Here is a 17,251-nt window from a genome sequence, read left to right on the forward strand (position 1 = left end):
AATCCAGAACAAGATCATAAAACCCCCTCCCAAAAAAAACAGCCTGGGGATAACCACAAGAACAGGAAAATATCTTCTCCCAGGATGGGTCATCTGTGCTGAGCAATCTGATCTCATCCTGTAGTTAATGACATAGGAATGCAGACCACTGACTGCCTGGCACAAGCCAATCAGAAGCTGATCCATGCACTTCCCCAGCATCAACCAATGAAATATTAGATTACCTAACCCACTATATATAGAAGAACTAACACATATCAGCCAAAGTTATAATGACGTCACTGCTTTGGTCCCTGCCAATCACATTAGAGATTACCTAATTCTTCTAGAGAGTTCTCCTGGTTCCCTATAAGAAGGCCAGTGCACCTCTGTATAGAGTCACCATTTTGAAGAATGATTGACCCCCTCCCACACACACACATGCTGGATGTTTCTGCAGAATAAATGCTTTTTGTCTTTGCATGCTATCTGAGTCTGGGGTCTTCCTTTAGTGATTATCAGACCTTTACAGTCTTAGGGATACTATTGCTATGATGAAACATCATGACCAAAACAACTTAGGGAGGAAAAGGGTTTTTTGTTCACAGTTCCATTTAACAGTTCATCAAAAGAAGTGAGAGTAGGAACTCATACAGGGCAGGAAACAGGAGGCAGGAGCTTATGCAGAGGGCATGGATGGGTGCTACTTACTGGGTTGCACCTCATGGCTTGCTCAGCCTGCTTTCTTAAAGCATCCAGGACCCCAGCTCAGGGATGGTACCACCCACAATGGGCTGGTTCCTCCCTTGTCAATCACTAATTTAAAAAATGCTCTACAGGGTTTTGTTCAGCCTTATCTTATGGGACTATCTTCTTAATTGAAATTTCCTTCTCTCAGATGACTTTGGCTTGTGTCAAGTTGACATAAAACTATCCAACACACTAGTCATATTAATTTATCATGAAAGTGGAGCTCTTTGTCACCTAAATACCTGTCCAAATGGCCCATCATCCAAGGCACTGAGGATTAAGTTTCTGGCACATGGATTTTTTAAAAACATTTATTTATTTATTTATTTATCTATCTATCTATGCATACGTGAGAAAGGTGCAGGGAGAACAAATATGAACGTGAATTACTTCATAATGTCAGAGTCCTCAAAAACCAGTCCACTCCCAAAGGCACACCTTTGAACACTACTACATTTAAGACCAAACTTTTCAACAAGCTTTGTGGGAACTTTAAAAATCTAAACCAGTCATGCCTTTCCTCTGTCACATATCCTCCTTCATTCCCTTCACTCTGCTGCTCACTCATCTTCATTCCATCACTTTTTGTTTTTCTCTCAGCTCCTTCACTCCCAATTTGGCCTGTAATCACTGTTCTTCAACACCTCTGCCAGTCCCGGGTGTCCTCTTTGCCCCCATTCAAGTTCTCTAAGATGAAATGCTTATATAATCAGATACCTTCCAGAAACTCTCTAGAATAATAAAGAAATAAAGGCTATTATTGAGTGGAAGTTATGGATCCAACTTTAAGGACTTGTGACCTTGGGCAAGTACTGATCTCTGGAACAGTTCCCTTATCTAACAGATGGGAGCAATGGGACTGTTGTAGTGACTATTTGAGGTAGTTCAATATGTACTTCACAAAGTGTATGGCACACAGCACACACTTATTTCACTTCCTGTGCTTGTTGCCAGAACCTCTACACTGGCCTTCTTTTTCTTTTAAAATATGTTCTTCACCAAACTAGCCTGCAATTTATTTCCCTTGTTTGCATGCTTTCCCTTATTGCATGCTTTCCTTAACACTTTGGGATTCCCCCACCCTCAACATTTGGGGCTTCCTGTTCTTCATCTAAAGTCTCCCGTCCCACCATGTGACTGCTTGTCTGCCTACCCAGATCAAAATCTTGAGTAAGGTTAAAAGAGCACCAGAACCAGTGCTAATTAATTAAAACAATGGTAGTGAAAGAAGATATGTCAAGTTGGCCACAGAGTGAAGTGAATGTCATCCTGGAAGAGGTATGCATGCGGGTACAATGAAAACACATTTATAAGAACTATTGTCTAGTAGCTCATAGTGTACTGCTATACTTAGGCCTACTAATAAAAGTGAAAGCCAATAACATACAAAAAAATCAGAGAGGGAAATCAGGTGAGGAGAAACTCTTCAAGCACTTTTCTTTAGAAGGTGTTGTTTACCTCAGTGTTTGGCAGGAATAAGCAGGTGGCAGCAACAGCAGGTGGTTCCTTAAGTGGCATAGTCTTTGTGTAGGCTTCTGGTATGTGGACCCTTAGCTCCAGAAGCATCAGCACAAATCACAGCCATATGCTTTAGACAACCCTAGCCTTGCCTTTTAGCACCAATCATAGCCTTCGAGACTCCTGTTTGAACAACCTTGTCCCTTTAAAACCAGTCACAGCAATCCCGCGGTTAAGCCAGCTGGGAGAAAATGTTCCACTTCAACTTGCAGGATGTTTTTGAGTTCAAGTTTTGTGGTAGCAAAAGTTGTGGTACAAACTCCCTACTAAGCCATTTGAGATTGTGCTGCTACCAAACAGGGAAAAAAAAAACTGCCAAAGACCAGTGACTGAAAATCTTTTAGCATGCCCACTAATCCTGTCTAGGAAAAGTCCCTCAGCCAGCTGTTTGGGGAACAGGAAGAGGTGAGGGTTTATTTGGGCTATCCTGCACCATTTTAAAAGAGTAGTTTATTATTGAGTATACTGCAGGGGAGCAGTGAAGTGAGCAGTAACTAACTGCTTGTAGCTTTATATGTAATTTTAAGCTCAGTATACAATGTTAGGTTGCTTCATCTGTTTTAATAGGTAAAATATGAAGCCTTGTCCCTGGTTCAGGAAGTACAATACCAGGTAGTCAATACCCACACCTTCTTATTCTCAACACAATGACTGCTTTCTTTGGAAAGGCGAAGGCATTGTCAGCCACCACTTAATACACTACTGTACTTTTCTCTCTGTGGCCCCCTGTGGCAGTTAATTCTTCACCTTATTGTTTGAAGAGTCCTGTGACCCTTTAGATGCTAGAATGCAAACTCTCTCGGTTCTAGATGAAAGGATAGAGCCGGGGGACTTTTCCCTAAACTGAAATTGAAATCACTTAAAGCCTTTAAGACTCTGCATTGTCTTGTTAACTGCATCTGTAACCCTGTGGCTGCTCTCTGAATTCACCACAGGAAATTCGTTCTTGTTGGAATAATTTTCTTAATTGGACACTCCCTTTTTCCACCCTATCAAAAAAAATATTGGCGCCAGATGTCCTTGGAAATGCTAATCTCTGCTAAATAAACACCAGCTTTGCCAAGCCACTCAGAAGGTTAAAAAAAAAAAACAGTGGATGCAGAATTTATTTTCCGATCAGTGACATCATCTACGCGGCCGGCTACCCTCTGCGCATGCGTTCAGCGTGGTCGCCTTTGCGTGCCATGTTGACTATTGGCGGATGCTGTCTCAAAGGCAAACTTGAGCATGCGTAGTACAAGCCACGGTCCCCGTATAAGCGGCAGAGACAGCTAGTAGGTCCGATGCGGAAGTGCTTTTCTGAACCGCTCACGGAAAGGTCTACTCAACAGCCTGCCAAAAAAAAGAAAAAGAAAAAAAAAATCTGATTGAGTAAGGTTGAGGGTCTAACATCTGGGGTCGCGAGCTGAGTGGTGGGGAGTTTTGGGGGAATGAGTGAAGGGAGGTTCGTGTATGTCATTGATGCGAGAGACTGGGAGATGGGATGATGGGGGCTTGAGAGGACAGAGAACCGGGGTCTGCGGACTTAATAGGGGACAAAGTTATGAGGCTAGTTAGGATTAAGTGAGTCTTACTAAACTTTGGCTTTTATACATTTTCTACCACAGTGATCTCCCCTCTTTAGATGCGCCCCCTTATCTCAGTCTTCCAGAGTACAACTCGCAGGAGTCGCGGGGAAGGGTCCTGGATTGAATCAGCATTTAAAGACTTCTTCGCAGCACCTGAGGTAGCCCGCCCCAGTGAGGTGAGAGAAAGGGGAAAAAATCTGTAAAGCCTTATCGGCCTTTGGACATTTGGGTCTGAGGAGGGATAGACAGGCACAATTTGAATAATAGGTAGAGGCTTATTTTTTTAGAGTTTAATAATATTTGAGTTATGATTAATTTGAAAATAGAGGGGAAGAAAATAGGAACTAATTTTACCCCTTATTTAAATGTCCATTCTTAGACGTTCAAGAGCTATATATCACTTAATAGTTAACATTTAATTTATATTATTTAAAATGCATGCCTGTAGTTTTATATATCATTTTTATTTAGAAATTTAATTTGGCCTCAGATATTTCTCTGTAACATTTTCTAAACTTTGAGCTACAAAACATGTAGATAATAAGTGTACAGTTCTATACATTATTTTAACATCTATATAGCCTTTTATCCTGAATTTCTACTTATTATCATATTACACATTTCCTATGATTGCTTTAGTTTTGCATTATTAAAATCTGTTCTTTGTATCTCGCTGGTATAGGACTGGCTTAGCATGCACAAAGCCCTAGGAATAGGTTCTATCAGTACTACAAGGAATGTTGGTGCTGATGTGGTGGCACACCCCTTTAATTCTAGTACTTGGGAGGCAGAGACTGGAAGATCTCAGTGAGTTCAAGGCCACCCAGGGCTACATTTTGAGAGAGATCTGTCTCAAAAAGAAAACAAAACAAAAGACTTAGAGTTGCTCATACTCTTCCAGAGAATGGCCTCTCACGTGAGGGGATTTCTGGGCAGATGATTCTAAGCCCTGCATAGCTAATGATTGCTTCTACTGTACTCATTCCAGCTCAGCTTTCATACATCTGTTTTCTCAAGAAAAGCAAGAAATGACCAAACCCCAGGTAAGTATGTGGTCTATCTGTTTCTATATGTTATCATAGATGTGATGAGATATATAAGCATCAGCACTGCAAAATAGGAAACTATCAATTACTGGAATCAGAGAAAATGGAAAAATAGCCAATTAAGATCAAATTAGATAGTTGATGCCTTAAGTAAATAAAGGTAACAGATGTTTCTTAACTTATGATGATACTATATTCTGGAGTTATGTCAATTCATAGTTGAAATTTCATTTAATACCCCTATCCCACTCAACATCATGGCAACATGGTATATTGTGGTCTGTATAGGCCATAATGGCATTGCTTACTGGAAACTGTTGCTCTTGCTGCTGCCTTCTATCATCAAAGAATAGAGTATTGCTTACGGTTATCTCAGGAAAAAATCAAAATTTGATGTATAGTTTCTATTCAGTTCACATTATTTTTGCACCATTGTAAAGTGAAAAAATGTTAATTCTTCAGTTAAGATTATCTGTGAATTTCCAGTTTGTTGTTGAACTGTCTGACAGCTATATGGTAGTGTAACCAGTACTTTGGTTTGCCTTATTTCATTAGGATAGAGCATACCAAGGCTTCACGGAAAACCAAGATTTTTCTGGAATTGTATTTTGGGGCATTTTTTCCTGTGTCTTCATGTAGAATTGTCTTCAGTAATAGACTGATAAAAAAAATGTTTCCCTGCTTTCCTGTAGTTATTTCTCATAAAATTCCATAGAGAGAATGGAGACTTTGGGAATGAAATCTCTTCTCTTTCAAATGATTTTCCTGTAATCATTTCCTCGGTTGGATTTTCAGTTCTCTTGCATCCAAAAGACAAATTCCCTGAGATATGTACAATTTACCATCTTTTTTGTTCAGTGTTCAGGTTTTTTTTAATTACAGTGAAGTCTTGCTGTTGTACAAGTTGATAAATGTTAACACAAGTAGATTGTTGGAACTAACTGACCAGGGAGACGGAGAATAGTTTCATCTTCCCCAAAAGCTGTTTCATGCTGTTCTCTTATAGTATCCCATCTTGTAAACTCAGGCAACTATAGATCTATTCTGTATCATTACAGTTTTGATTTCTCAAGTGTGTCATATAAAATGGGATCAGGTATTTATAACCTTAGTTTGAAATTATATATTTGCTTTCAAGATTGATTTACATACTGTTTGAAGAATATGTACATATACTTCAAAGAATAATACAAAAAAGGCCTGTATACCCATTATATCTTTCAGAACTATATAGTCAATATCACAGACAGGGTACTGACATTAACATGATCAAAATATTGCATCACTTTAAGGCTTCCTCAACGCTACATTCACTGCTCCCTGACCCCTCACCCCCACCCCGGACCTAGACTGCTGGAAACACCTATCTGTTCTCTTATTTCAAGAGTTTGGTTATGTCATATGATATAAATGAAATCATCTAAGTAACAGATACTCAGGCTACACAAAACCTTGTCTTCGCTCTCACTTCACATCAGTTATCTTCTGGGCCGGATGGCATATAGCTGTAATCTCAGCTGAGACAAAAGAACCATGAGTTCTGGGCTACTCTGAGCTACCTAGCAGGGTCCTGTCCCTAAAATACAAATGCTGAAGATGTAGCCCAGAGGTAGACCATCTACCTAGCATGGGCAAGACCCTGGGATCTGTTCCCAACATTAAAACATTATTGATGGTATCTATCTCTGTTCTGATTTAGAAAAAAAAAAGAATATTCCGCATAGTTGTGTATATTTACTGGATACTGTGGGGACTAGTGTGTTTGTTAACTAGAGTCATCTGGGAAGGAGGAGGCTCAATTGAGAAAATGCCTCTGGCTGATTGGCCTTAAGGATCATTTTCTTGATTAATGATTGATGTGAGAAATCCCAGCCCCCTATGAATTGTGCCACTCTTAGGCAGCTGGTCCTGGGTTATATAAGAAAGCAAGGTGATAGAGAGCCATACAGAATGATGCTATTTATATATTGAGAAATGCTTAAATCATACCCAGCACATCTGTCACCTCAAATACTTATCACTTAATCCTATCTAACTGAAGTATTCTATACTTTGTCTGGTATCTACCATTCTGCTCTCTACTACTATTGAGTTTGATTGTTTTAGATTCTACATGTAACTGAGATGTGCCCCAGGCTAGTGACGAACTTGCTATGTAGCTTTTGCTTGCCTTTCCAAGTGCTAGGTTTATAGGTGTTTGCTTACCTGTGTCTTTTTTCTTAGAAGAATCTGTTGAGGTTCCTTGCTTGTTTTCAAGTGGAGTTGTTTGTTTGCTATTGAGTTCAGTTCCTTATACTTTTTAGCTATTAATACCTTATTAGAAATAATGGTTTTTTATTAAAAATTACTTAAATATAACTTTTAAATCATATATTTATTTAACATTAACAAAATACATTAACATTAAAAATCAAATATATTTCCTCCCAATCCACAGGTTTGCTTCTTCACATTCTTAGCTATTTTTTTCCTTATGCAGAAGTATTTTTTTCAATTAATTCTACTTAACCTATTATTATTTCTGTTGCTGAGCCTTAGGGATCACATCCCAAACCAACTATTGCCCAGACTGATGCTATGTTTTACGAGTGGGATTTTTAATTTTTTTCTTAGTTTTTAAGGTCTTGATATGAAACCCAGGTTGGCCAGAAACTGACTATATAGTCCTTTTTGGCCAAAAACTCTTAATCCTCCTGCCTCTTGGCATATGACTGCTATGCTGGTAGATATGCACCACCTCCAGTTTCTGTGTTTTCATCTAGGAGTTGTCTATTTTGTTCTGTTGATTTGTGTATCTATCTTCTACCAGTACTAGAGTGCCTTCATTATAGTAAATAATGAAGGAGTTTTATAGTAAATCTTAAAATTAGATAGCGTAAACTCTCTTAACTTTATTCTACCTTGCCAAAATTGTTAACCTATGTGTGCTCCTTTCCTTTTGGCTTTTTGCATACATTTTAGGATGATCTTGCTTGTATGTTTAAAAATATTTTGCTAGAACTGTGACTGAATTAAATAACATTGACTACAGTATACCTCTCCATTTATTTAGATCTTTGATCATCTCGTTGATGTTATATTGTTTTCAGCATACAGATCCTATGCATGTATTTTGTTCTGCTTAGGTTACCATGAGAAGATACCACAGTATAAGATCAGATGCCAGCAGGGTTAGTTTCTAATACAGTGGCTTCTTGACTTGTTGGTAGCTGCCTTTTTATGTGCTCTTATATGGCCTTTTCTATGTGTACATCATATGGGAAGAGGAGGGCAGAGAACTTGATTTGTTGTCCTTCCTCTTATGGACTCCTGTCAGGTGATGGCCCTTCTGACTTCATTTAACCTTACTATCTCCCTAATCTGCACCCCCAAACCAAACCACATTGGAGATTAAGATTTAAATGTATGTCTTGAAGGACACAGTTTCAGTCCATACTGATGTATCTTTTAATGGATTTATTAGCACATATTATATGTTGTAATCCATTTGGAAATAGCTGTAATCCATTTGGAAATTTTCATTTAACTGGTGCATTTTAGTCTTTTCACTTTAAATGAAATTATTGGATTTTGGCATCCCATTTTATTGTTCATTCATTGCCCTTTTTCCCATTTTATTTGGCGGTGGTTACTCTTGCTGCCTTTTAAAAAATTAAACATTTGTTTTGTTTTGTATTTGGTGTTCTGTTGTGTTTTTTTTCACAAATAGGAGTTTTTATTTGTCACTATTAAAAATCTGGATTTTAAATGGATTCTTGGACTCGTGGTTCATATCCATCAGTTCTTTCAACCTTAGCACCTGTTTCATCTCCATTTGTTTTGCCAGAACTACCGCCTTCACTATGGAGCTCCATGAGCTTTCCCAATTCAAACTTGGGTTTCTTCAACATTTTTACTTTTCTAATGAAGACATCATGAAGAGGATAAATGGACTGGCAAGCCTTTTCTATGTCTTTCCCAATGCTGTCTGGAATCAGTTTATTAACTACTTCCTTCAAGTCATTAGTCTGCACTTCCCAGATCATGGTCTCCATCATCTTCTTGCGGATCTGGTGGACTTGCTGGTGCTGTGCATAGGATGTCTTTCTTATCTGATTGTTGAGGTTTTTTAGTGAAACCAGCACAGAAAAGTCAGAGCAAATACCCATTGGTTGTCTTGACATCAACATGAGCTTCAATCATGGTCTGCCACTTTTTGACCATGGAGCACATTTTGTCCCAAGTAATATCCATGCCATGGAAGTTAGACAGCTTTTGCCCTGAACATCCTCAGTAATTAGCTTGAATTTTCTAAATGCAACTTTGTCATTCTGTAGATCAGCAAGGCTCACTTCAAACACAGGACCCTTGAGGCCATCAGATGCAATTTTGGTTCCTTGAGTCCTTGTGACTAGTGTTTTTCCAGTGTTCCTAATATTGAACATTGCTGGAGCTTTCATGCCATACCAGTCTTTCTTAGAAAATGGATCAACCACTTTCTTCTTAACTCCCTTCTTGCCCGTACACAAGAACTTAACCCAAACCAAGCTTGTTTTATGTTTTCTCTCTCTGTATCTGGTGAGAATTGAACCCAGAACCCTGGTATGATAAACATACTCTACCACTGAGTATCTTGTGTTTATCTTATCTTGCTATGTAGCCCAGTGGTTTCAATTATATTAATTTTGTTAAAGCTTGTTTCCCAACTCATTCATACTTGGAAAAAAAATGTATGTTTTGCTTTTTGGTGGGGTATTCTATATGTGACAGCAAACAGTTAGTTGGTGGTGTTATTTCATTTGTTTGGTTGGCTTATATTGGTTTTAAGACAGTGTAACCATGTAGCTTTTGAACGGCCTTGAACTCACAGAGTTATGCCTGCTCTGCTTCCTGACTGCTGGGATTAAAGTCCTATATTGATTTTCTATCTACTGGTTCTTTCAATTTCAGGCTGTTTTGTAACTTGATATACAGCCTAGGCTGGCCTCAAACTTGTGATCCTCCTGGCTCCTCTACTTCCGAAGCATTGAGATTGCAGGTAAAAGTACCACCATGCTTTGCCCTTGGTTATATATTAGACTATATCTATTTACAGAGTTTCTTTTGTGTTTACTCTAGAGATTATCATGTGTACTTAACTTTATAAAATACAACTAATGTTAATATTTTTACCTCTTTAGCTACATGTATGAGCTTGTATAAGTTTCCTTACCTGGTCCCATTCTGTTTTGGTTGTTATATTTACATGCATAGAAAATTACATTGGACACTCTTACAGTGTCTTTGTCTCTTTGTTTGGTTTCACTATATTTGTTCTCAAGTTTCAAATTCCTAGGTTCGTTTAATTCTCCTGCCTCAGCCTCCTGAGTAGGTGGCACAGCCATGTGCTACCACATCAGTCTTTACATTGTTATAGTTATTGCTTTCAACATCTTCATATTTTAGAAAATTGAAGAGAAATGACATTATTATATTTATCTTTTTTAAAAACAAACATGTCTGATGTTCTTCATTGTTGATAACTCAGATTTCCTTCTGTGATCATTTATCTGTCCGTAAACTGCTTTTAGTAATTATTTTCAGATTAAGCCTGTTGGCAACATATTTTTCCTTTATTGTATCTTTATTTCACTTTTATTCCTGAAGGAAATTTCCATAATGTATAGATTTTTCAGTGTAGTCATCATCTCTTACATTTATTTATGTTTTTGTGTGTGCACACATTTGTGCATATGGAGGTCAGAAGGCAACTTACAGAAGTCAGTTCTGTCCTTCCACTATGTAGGTTTCAAGAGATTGAACTCCGACTGTCAGGCTTGGCAGCAAGCACCCTTACCTGCTGAGCTATCTCACTGGCCTGAATTGTCATTCTTTTTGATCTGGTCACAATAAGAGATTGGTCTCTTGGCCAGCAGGAACAAAGTATAGCCCATCTTGGATGCTTGTTCTATGTGTCTCCCGTGACATGTTGCCTGTTTGCCAACACAGGCAGACTCAGTGGGGGAACAAAAACACTTTCCCTGCTGCAGACATCCCACTGATCTCACTTGCTGCTATTCCCTTTGTGTCTGATGTTGTTAAAGAGACACCTATTAGTGGGTGGAAAGGCTGAAACATGTATGTATGTATGTATGTATGTATGTATGTGTAGGTTGGGATTGAGAGACATGGCCTGTGTGACTTCTGTTGTTGAAGATGGGCAGTCATCTTACACTCTAGCACTTTTGTGAATTCCTTGGATTCCTAACCAGACTACTTTCCACTTTTCCTTTCTTTGATTTTTGATGGAGTGCCTCTTGTGTACTTTCAAGGTATATAGTTATACTTAATATGCTTACTGAGTGACTAGAGTGAAGGCATCTTCCCACATCACACTGGAGGATTGCCTTTTCCTTCTTAACTGCATATGACTAGCAAATGGGTTGAACATCCATAGCATAAAAAGCTGACATTTGAAATGCTACAAAATCATTTTTTGAGTACCAGTATTATAGAAGTAGAGAAATCTGTATCTGACCTCTGTTGCTGTCCGTACTGCCCGTTCCGGTCCGAGGGTCAGGGTCTAGCGAGAGAGAGAGAGAGAGAGAGAGTGGGGATAAAGGGGAAGAGACGTGAAGAATGGAGACAAGACAGAGATTCTGATCAAGTCTCGTTTATTGAAGGGAATTCGGAGCTATTTATAGGCTTTTGCCACGTGCCTTGTAGGTGCGTGGATACCACGTGCCTTGCAGGTGTTGATATGACATAAGCCTTACAGGCGTCTATAGCGTGGACAGCACGTGCACCGCAATGCCTTGCAGGCTTGGATAGCACATGCGCCTTATAAGCATGTATGGCGTAGATAGCACGTGGACAGCACGTGAACTGCATGCCTTGCAGGCGTGACTACCACGTGCACCTTGCAGCTGGGGCCAGTAAACAGCAACACAAAATATGTGGGATATCAGAGTGTGCTTCAGCTGTTGTAGGCTATTGAAAACCAAATCTTTCGTCAGGGTATATGGTTCCAGATGGCTGCAAAGTTGATCTAGCCACTTTCTGCTAAAGTCGGCTCCCAACAGACCTCTATATGATATAATGGCTCGAAGTCAAAATGCACATACACTAAAAATACACCAGCAATTTACTTTCAGGCTACATTAAGATATGTATATATTGCTAAAATTCTCTTCCTGGGGGAGATATAAATCAATGTCTACTCCTCCTCCCCCCAAAAATCACAATAGAAAATCAAGATTCTGCCCAAGTTCACTCTTGGTCACCAAAGAATTTATCAAATGAAGGAATCTTCAAGCTGAGTTGAATTGTATAATAATCTTGCATAAAAGAATGCTTTGCACAAAACCTAGATAGTCTTTGACATTTTGTCCATGAATGCTTTGGAGAATCAGAAGGCAAGGGATTTAGTTTTGAATGAAATAGGTAGAACTTAGTTAGATGGGCCATAAAGATACTTATTATTGGGAAGAATTTGAGGTTAAGTTTTCCTTTACTCTCAGGCAACAACTCTCCAGTCTTAATTAGCTAGCTGTATAATGACACTAGAAGTTCTCAAGTTTGACTCCACTCTCCTTGTACATAAACTTCATTCTACCAAATAAATAAATCAAGCATGGAAAAGCTATAATCAAAGAGTTTGAGAAATGACTCAGCATTTAAGAGTCCTGGCTGTTCTTGTAGAGGACCCCTGTTTGGTTCCCAACACTTACCAGGTAGCTCCTGACAGTCTGTAATTCCAGTTTCAGGAAATTCTTTGCTTTCTTCTGACCTCCTTGGGCAACAAGCACATATGTAGTGCACATACATACAGGCAGGCAAAACATTTATATACATAAAGTAAAACTAAAAACAAATTACTCCTCAACCAAAATACAAAGATATTATATTCTATTTTTTCAAGAAGTATATAGTGTCTGAGTTGGGGTTTTCTAAATCCTTATTTATAAAGAAACTACATATTTAATTCATCTTTGAATTCCTTGGAATCAGAGAGATTTTATTCATTTATGAAAATTAGGAACTTATTTTAATCCTTTTTTGGTAGTTTAGTGTAATCTACACTAGTATTTTCAGGTATTTTAATTTTCTCATTAAGGGCTAGAAAATATGAAACATTGAATCACAGAGTTTGTCTTATTTTCTATTTCAAAAATGATAATTTTTTAAATTATTATAATTGTATTCAATTTATTTATTTTTTGTTTTTTTTATGTTTTATTTTGTTTTGTTTTTTATGTCATATCACAAGTGTGCAGATTCATGGTATTCACATCTTACAACACTGTCATCATTATCATTGTGCATATTATATAGAAAATTGCTAACTCAATGATTTTCAAAATGTCTTCAAGAAATTACAAGATATTTCAGGATAAAAGGATGTGGACATTTTAAAGCATGAAGTATTTCAAGATATACATTCGGCTATTCAAACAGGTATATAACAGGCTGCCCATGATTTGTTCAAGAATCCTTGGCACATTTTAGGATGGGAGGATGTAACTAACATTCAGTAGAAACCTTTCCAAACATTTCACATTTTAACTTAGTCTGGGACAGCAGTGTCTGGCAGGTTAGTGTCTTGGTGTTGGAAGCAGGAGCTGTAAAGCACAAAGTGAAGCATCTGGTTCACTGCAGTGGACCTGAGGTTAAGAGCTGGTATTCGGCTTCCATGTGTATGTGGGCTTTCTATTGCTTTTGTCGTTATTGAAGACCAGCCTTAGTTCGTGGTGATCTGATACGATGCATGGGATTATTTCAGTCTTCTTGTGTCTGTTGACACCTGTTTTGTGACCAGTTATATGGTCAGTTTTGTAGAAGGTGTCATGAGGTGCTGAAAAGAAGTTATATTCTTTTGTTTTAGGATTAAATGTTCTATAAATATCTGTTAAATCCATTTGGTCTATAACTTCTGTTAGTTTCACTGTATCTCTGTTTAGGTTTTTTTTTTTTTTTGCCTTTTTAAAATTTTATTTATTTTATTTATTTATTTTATATTTTATTTACATTTCAGATGCCATCCCCTTTTGTTTCCATGATCTGTTCATTGCTGAGAGTGGGGTGTTGAAATCCCCCACTATTATTGTGTGAGGTGCAATGTGTGCTTTGAGCTTTAGTAAAGTTTCTTTTATGTATGTGGGTGCCCTTGCATTTGGGGCATAGATGTTCAGAATTGAGAGTTCATCTTTGTAGATTTTTCCTTTGATGAGTATGAAGTGTCCTTCCTTATCTTTTTTGATAGCTTTTGGTTGAAAGTCGATTTTATTTGATATTAGAATTGCTACTCCAGCTTATTTCTTGGGACCATTTGCTTGGAAATTTGTTTTCCCTGCCTTTTACTCTGAAGTAGTGTGTATGTCTTTGTCACTGAGGTGCATTTTCTGTATGCAGCAAAATGCTGGGTCCTGTTTTTATATCCAGTCTGATAGTCTACGTCTTTTTATTGGAGAATTGAGTCCATTTGATTTTAAGAGATATTAAGGAGACGTGATTGTTGCTTCCTGTTATTTTTGTTGTTAGAGGTGGAATTATGTTTGTGTGGCTATCTTCTTTTAGGTTCGTTGAAAGGAGATTACTTTCCTGCTTTTTCTAGGTTGTAGTTTCCCTCCTTGTGTTGGAGTTTTTCATCTATTACCCTTTGTAGGGCTGGATTTGTGGAAAGATATTGTGTAAATTTGGTTTTGTCATGGAATATCTTGATTTCTCCATCTATGGTAATTGAGAGTTTTCCTGGGTATAGCCTGGGCTGGCATTTGTGATTTCTTAGGGTCTGTATGGGGATCTTCTGGCTTTTATAGTCTCTAGTGAGAAGTCTGGTGTAATTCGTATAGGTCTGCCTTCATATGTTACTTGACCTTTTTCCCTTACTGTTTTTAATATTCTTTCTTTGTTTTGTGCATTTGGTGTTTTGATTATTTGTTTGTTTGTTTGTTTGTTTGTTTTTGTTTGTTTTTTTTGAGACAGTGTTTTTCTGTATAGCCCTGGCTGTCCTGGAACTCATTTTGTAAACCAGGCTGGCCTTGAACTCAGAAATCCACATGCCTCTGCCTCCCAGGTGCTGGGATTAAAGGCGTGCGCCACCACTGCCTGGCGGAGTATTGATTATTTTGTGACAGGAGGTATTTCTTTTCTGGTCTAGTCTATTTGGCGTTCTATAGGCTTCTTATATGTTTATGGGCATCTCGTTCTTTAGGTTAAGGAAGATTTCTTCTATAATTTGTTGAAGATTTTATTGGCTCTTTAAGTTGGGAATCTTCACTTTCATCTATGCCTATTATCCTTAGGTTTGGTCTTCTCATTGTGTCCTGGATTTCCTGGATGTTTTGGGTTAGGGGCTTTTTGCATTTTGCATTTTCTTTGACTGTTGTGTCAATGTTTTCTGTGGTATTTTCTGCACCTGTGAGTCTCTCTTCTATCTCTTGTATTCTGTTGGTGATGCTTGCATCTAGGACTCCTGATCTCTTTCCTAGGTTTACAATCTCTAGAGTTGTCTCCCTTTGTGATTTCTTTTTTTTTTCTACTTCCATTTTTAGAACCTGGATGGTTTTAGTTAATTCCATCACCTGTATGGTTGTGTTTTTCTGTCATTCTTTAAGGGACTTTTGTGTTTCCTCTTTAAGGGTTTCTACCTGTTTACCTGAGTTCTCCTGTATTTCTTTAAGTGAGTTATTTATGTCTTTCTGAAAGTCCTCTGTCATCATCCTGAGATGTGCCTTTAAATCTGAGTCTAGCTTTTCTGATGTGTTGGGGTATCCTGGACTTGCTGTGATGAAAGAACTGGGTTCTGATGAAGCCAAGTAGCCTTGATTTCTGTTGCTTATGTTCTTGCCCTTGTCTTGTTATCTCTGGTGTTAGCTGGTCTTTGTGTCTCTGACTGTGACGTGTCCCTCCTGTAAGCCTGTGTGTCAGTACTCCTTGGAGACCAGTTTTCTCTGGGAGGAATTTAGGTATGGAGACCTACGGCACAGTGTCAGCTCCGGGATGCAGATGGAAACCTGAATGATCCTGTCCGATGCTGTTCCTTGGTTCCTGTGTCCTTATGGTTCTGCGCTGGTCCCTCTTGGGCCAGTAATTTAAGCAGAAGTGGTGGTGTTACTTGTGCTCACAGGTATGCCAGCACTCCTGGGAGACCAGCTCTCTCCCGGTGGTATTTGGGTATGGAACCCTCTGGCACAGGATCAGCTCCAGGCGCAGACCCCTTAGTGTATTTTTTAATGTATTTTTTTAAAGAAAAAATTATACAAAAGACAAAGAATGCAACTACTCTATCTGTTCCATTTTAACTCTGCCTTTGAGGCAGTTTTTGTTCATAATGTTTCTTTTGTTGTTTTGCTTTAAGTAAAAATCTGGAGAGGTGGCCAGATGAATAAAATGTTTGCTGCATAAGCATGAGGACCTGAGTTCAGATCCCTAGCACCCATGTTAAAAGCCAGGCATTGTGATGAATGTCTGTAACCCCAGTATCAGGAAAACAGGCAGATATGTCAGGGGTTGCTCACCAGAAAAATCATAAGTTCCAGGTGTAGTGAGAGTCTCTGTCAGTATGAGGCTTGGAGCTACAGAGACAACTCAGCAGTCTGTAATCTATGGTTACTGCCCTGTCTGTTTTATGTGTCTGATTTGTCTGACCCCATCAAAGAACTTTGCTCAGTATTTATTGAAGAGCACAGAAAACATGGTATGGGAAGGAACAAGGAATTCTCCATAATTTGCTGACTCCAGTTGACCCCTGATAGCACTCAACACTACAGACAGACATTACCAACCTATTCAATATTTACAGGATTAAGGTTGCTTCCAACCTGTCAGCTGTTTTAAGCAAATGATTACCATAACATACAAATACACACATAAATTTTCTGGGTCAGGGGTATGGAAAAGTACACCATTTAAGATTAAAACTATGTACGCATTTAGCTTAGATTATAAAAGCTAAGTGCATGAGAAATCCAAGACATAGTAAAGTTGGTTTCATTGTTCTCTTAAAGGCAGATTAAATTTAAAAGAGGTTGAGTACATAGTGGGTTAGCAGATTCAGTACATAGTTTTAAAAATCTCAAGGCAGATTTTTAACCTGGCTATAAAGTCGAAAATAGTCTTTTAGTAGTCAGATATTTTCATAAAAATGTATTAGCACATGCATATAAATAAATGAATAAATCTTTTTAAAAAGCAAACTGGATAGAGTCTGTGTATCCAAGCTTGGCCTCTTATGTACCATATATGTAGCCATGCTGTCTAAAATTCATGATCCTCCTGCCTTTGCCTCTCAAATTCTGGGCCTATGGTGCATATTACCGCACTCGGCCTTGCTTTTATTTTAATACTTTTATATTTTATATATGACCTTTTTTTCTTTAGGGTTCTGAAGTTATGACCTTACACATGCTAAACAGACACTCTACAGCACTG

The 17,251-nt window shown here is 38.3% G+C and overlaps 1 protein-coding gene and 1 pseudogene across 2 annotated transcripts in view; one reads left to right on the top strand and one right to left on the bottom strand.

The window, feature by feature from the left end:
* Positions 1-17,251, top strand: part of LOC117695479 (uncharacterized) — a 64,539-nt gene that overhangs the window by 14,271 nt on the left and 33,017 nt on the right. The window contains exons 1-3 of one of the 2 annotated variants that reach the window (XM_034486367.2): positions 3,455-3,618; positions 3,855-3,991; positions 4,804-4,858. The exons of the other annotated variant lie outside the window; for it this stretch is intronic. Of the exons in view, the coding sequence (XP_034342258.1) occupies positions 4,844-4,858 (15 nt within the window). The 5' untranslated portion in view covers positions 3,455-3,618; positions 3,855-3,991; positions 4,804-4,843. Of the gene's footprint in view, positions 1-3,454; positions 3,619-3,854; positions 3,992-4,803; positions 4,859-17,251 lie in introns of those variants that run through there. 2 annotated transcript variants of the gene reach the window in all.
* On the bottom strand, positions 8,605-10,773 carry LOC117694047 (small ribosomal subunit protein eS1 pseudogene; annotated as a pseudogene).

Source organism: Arvicanthis niloticus, chromosome X (assembly GCF_011762505.2).
Source record: "Arvicanthis niloticus isolate mArvNil1 chromosome X, mArvNil1.pat.X, whole genome shotgun sequence".
NCBI lineage: Eukaryota > Metazoa > Chordata > Mammalia > Rodentia > Muridae > Arvicanthis > Arvicanthis niloticus.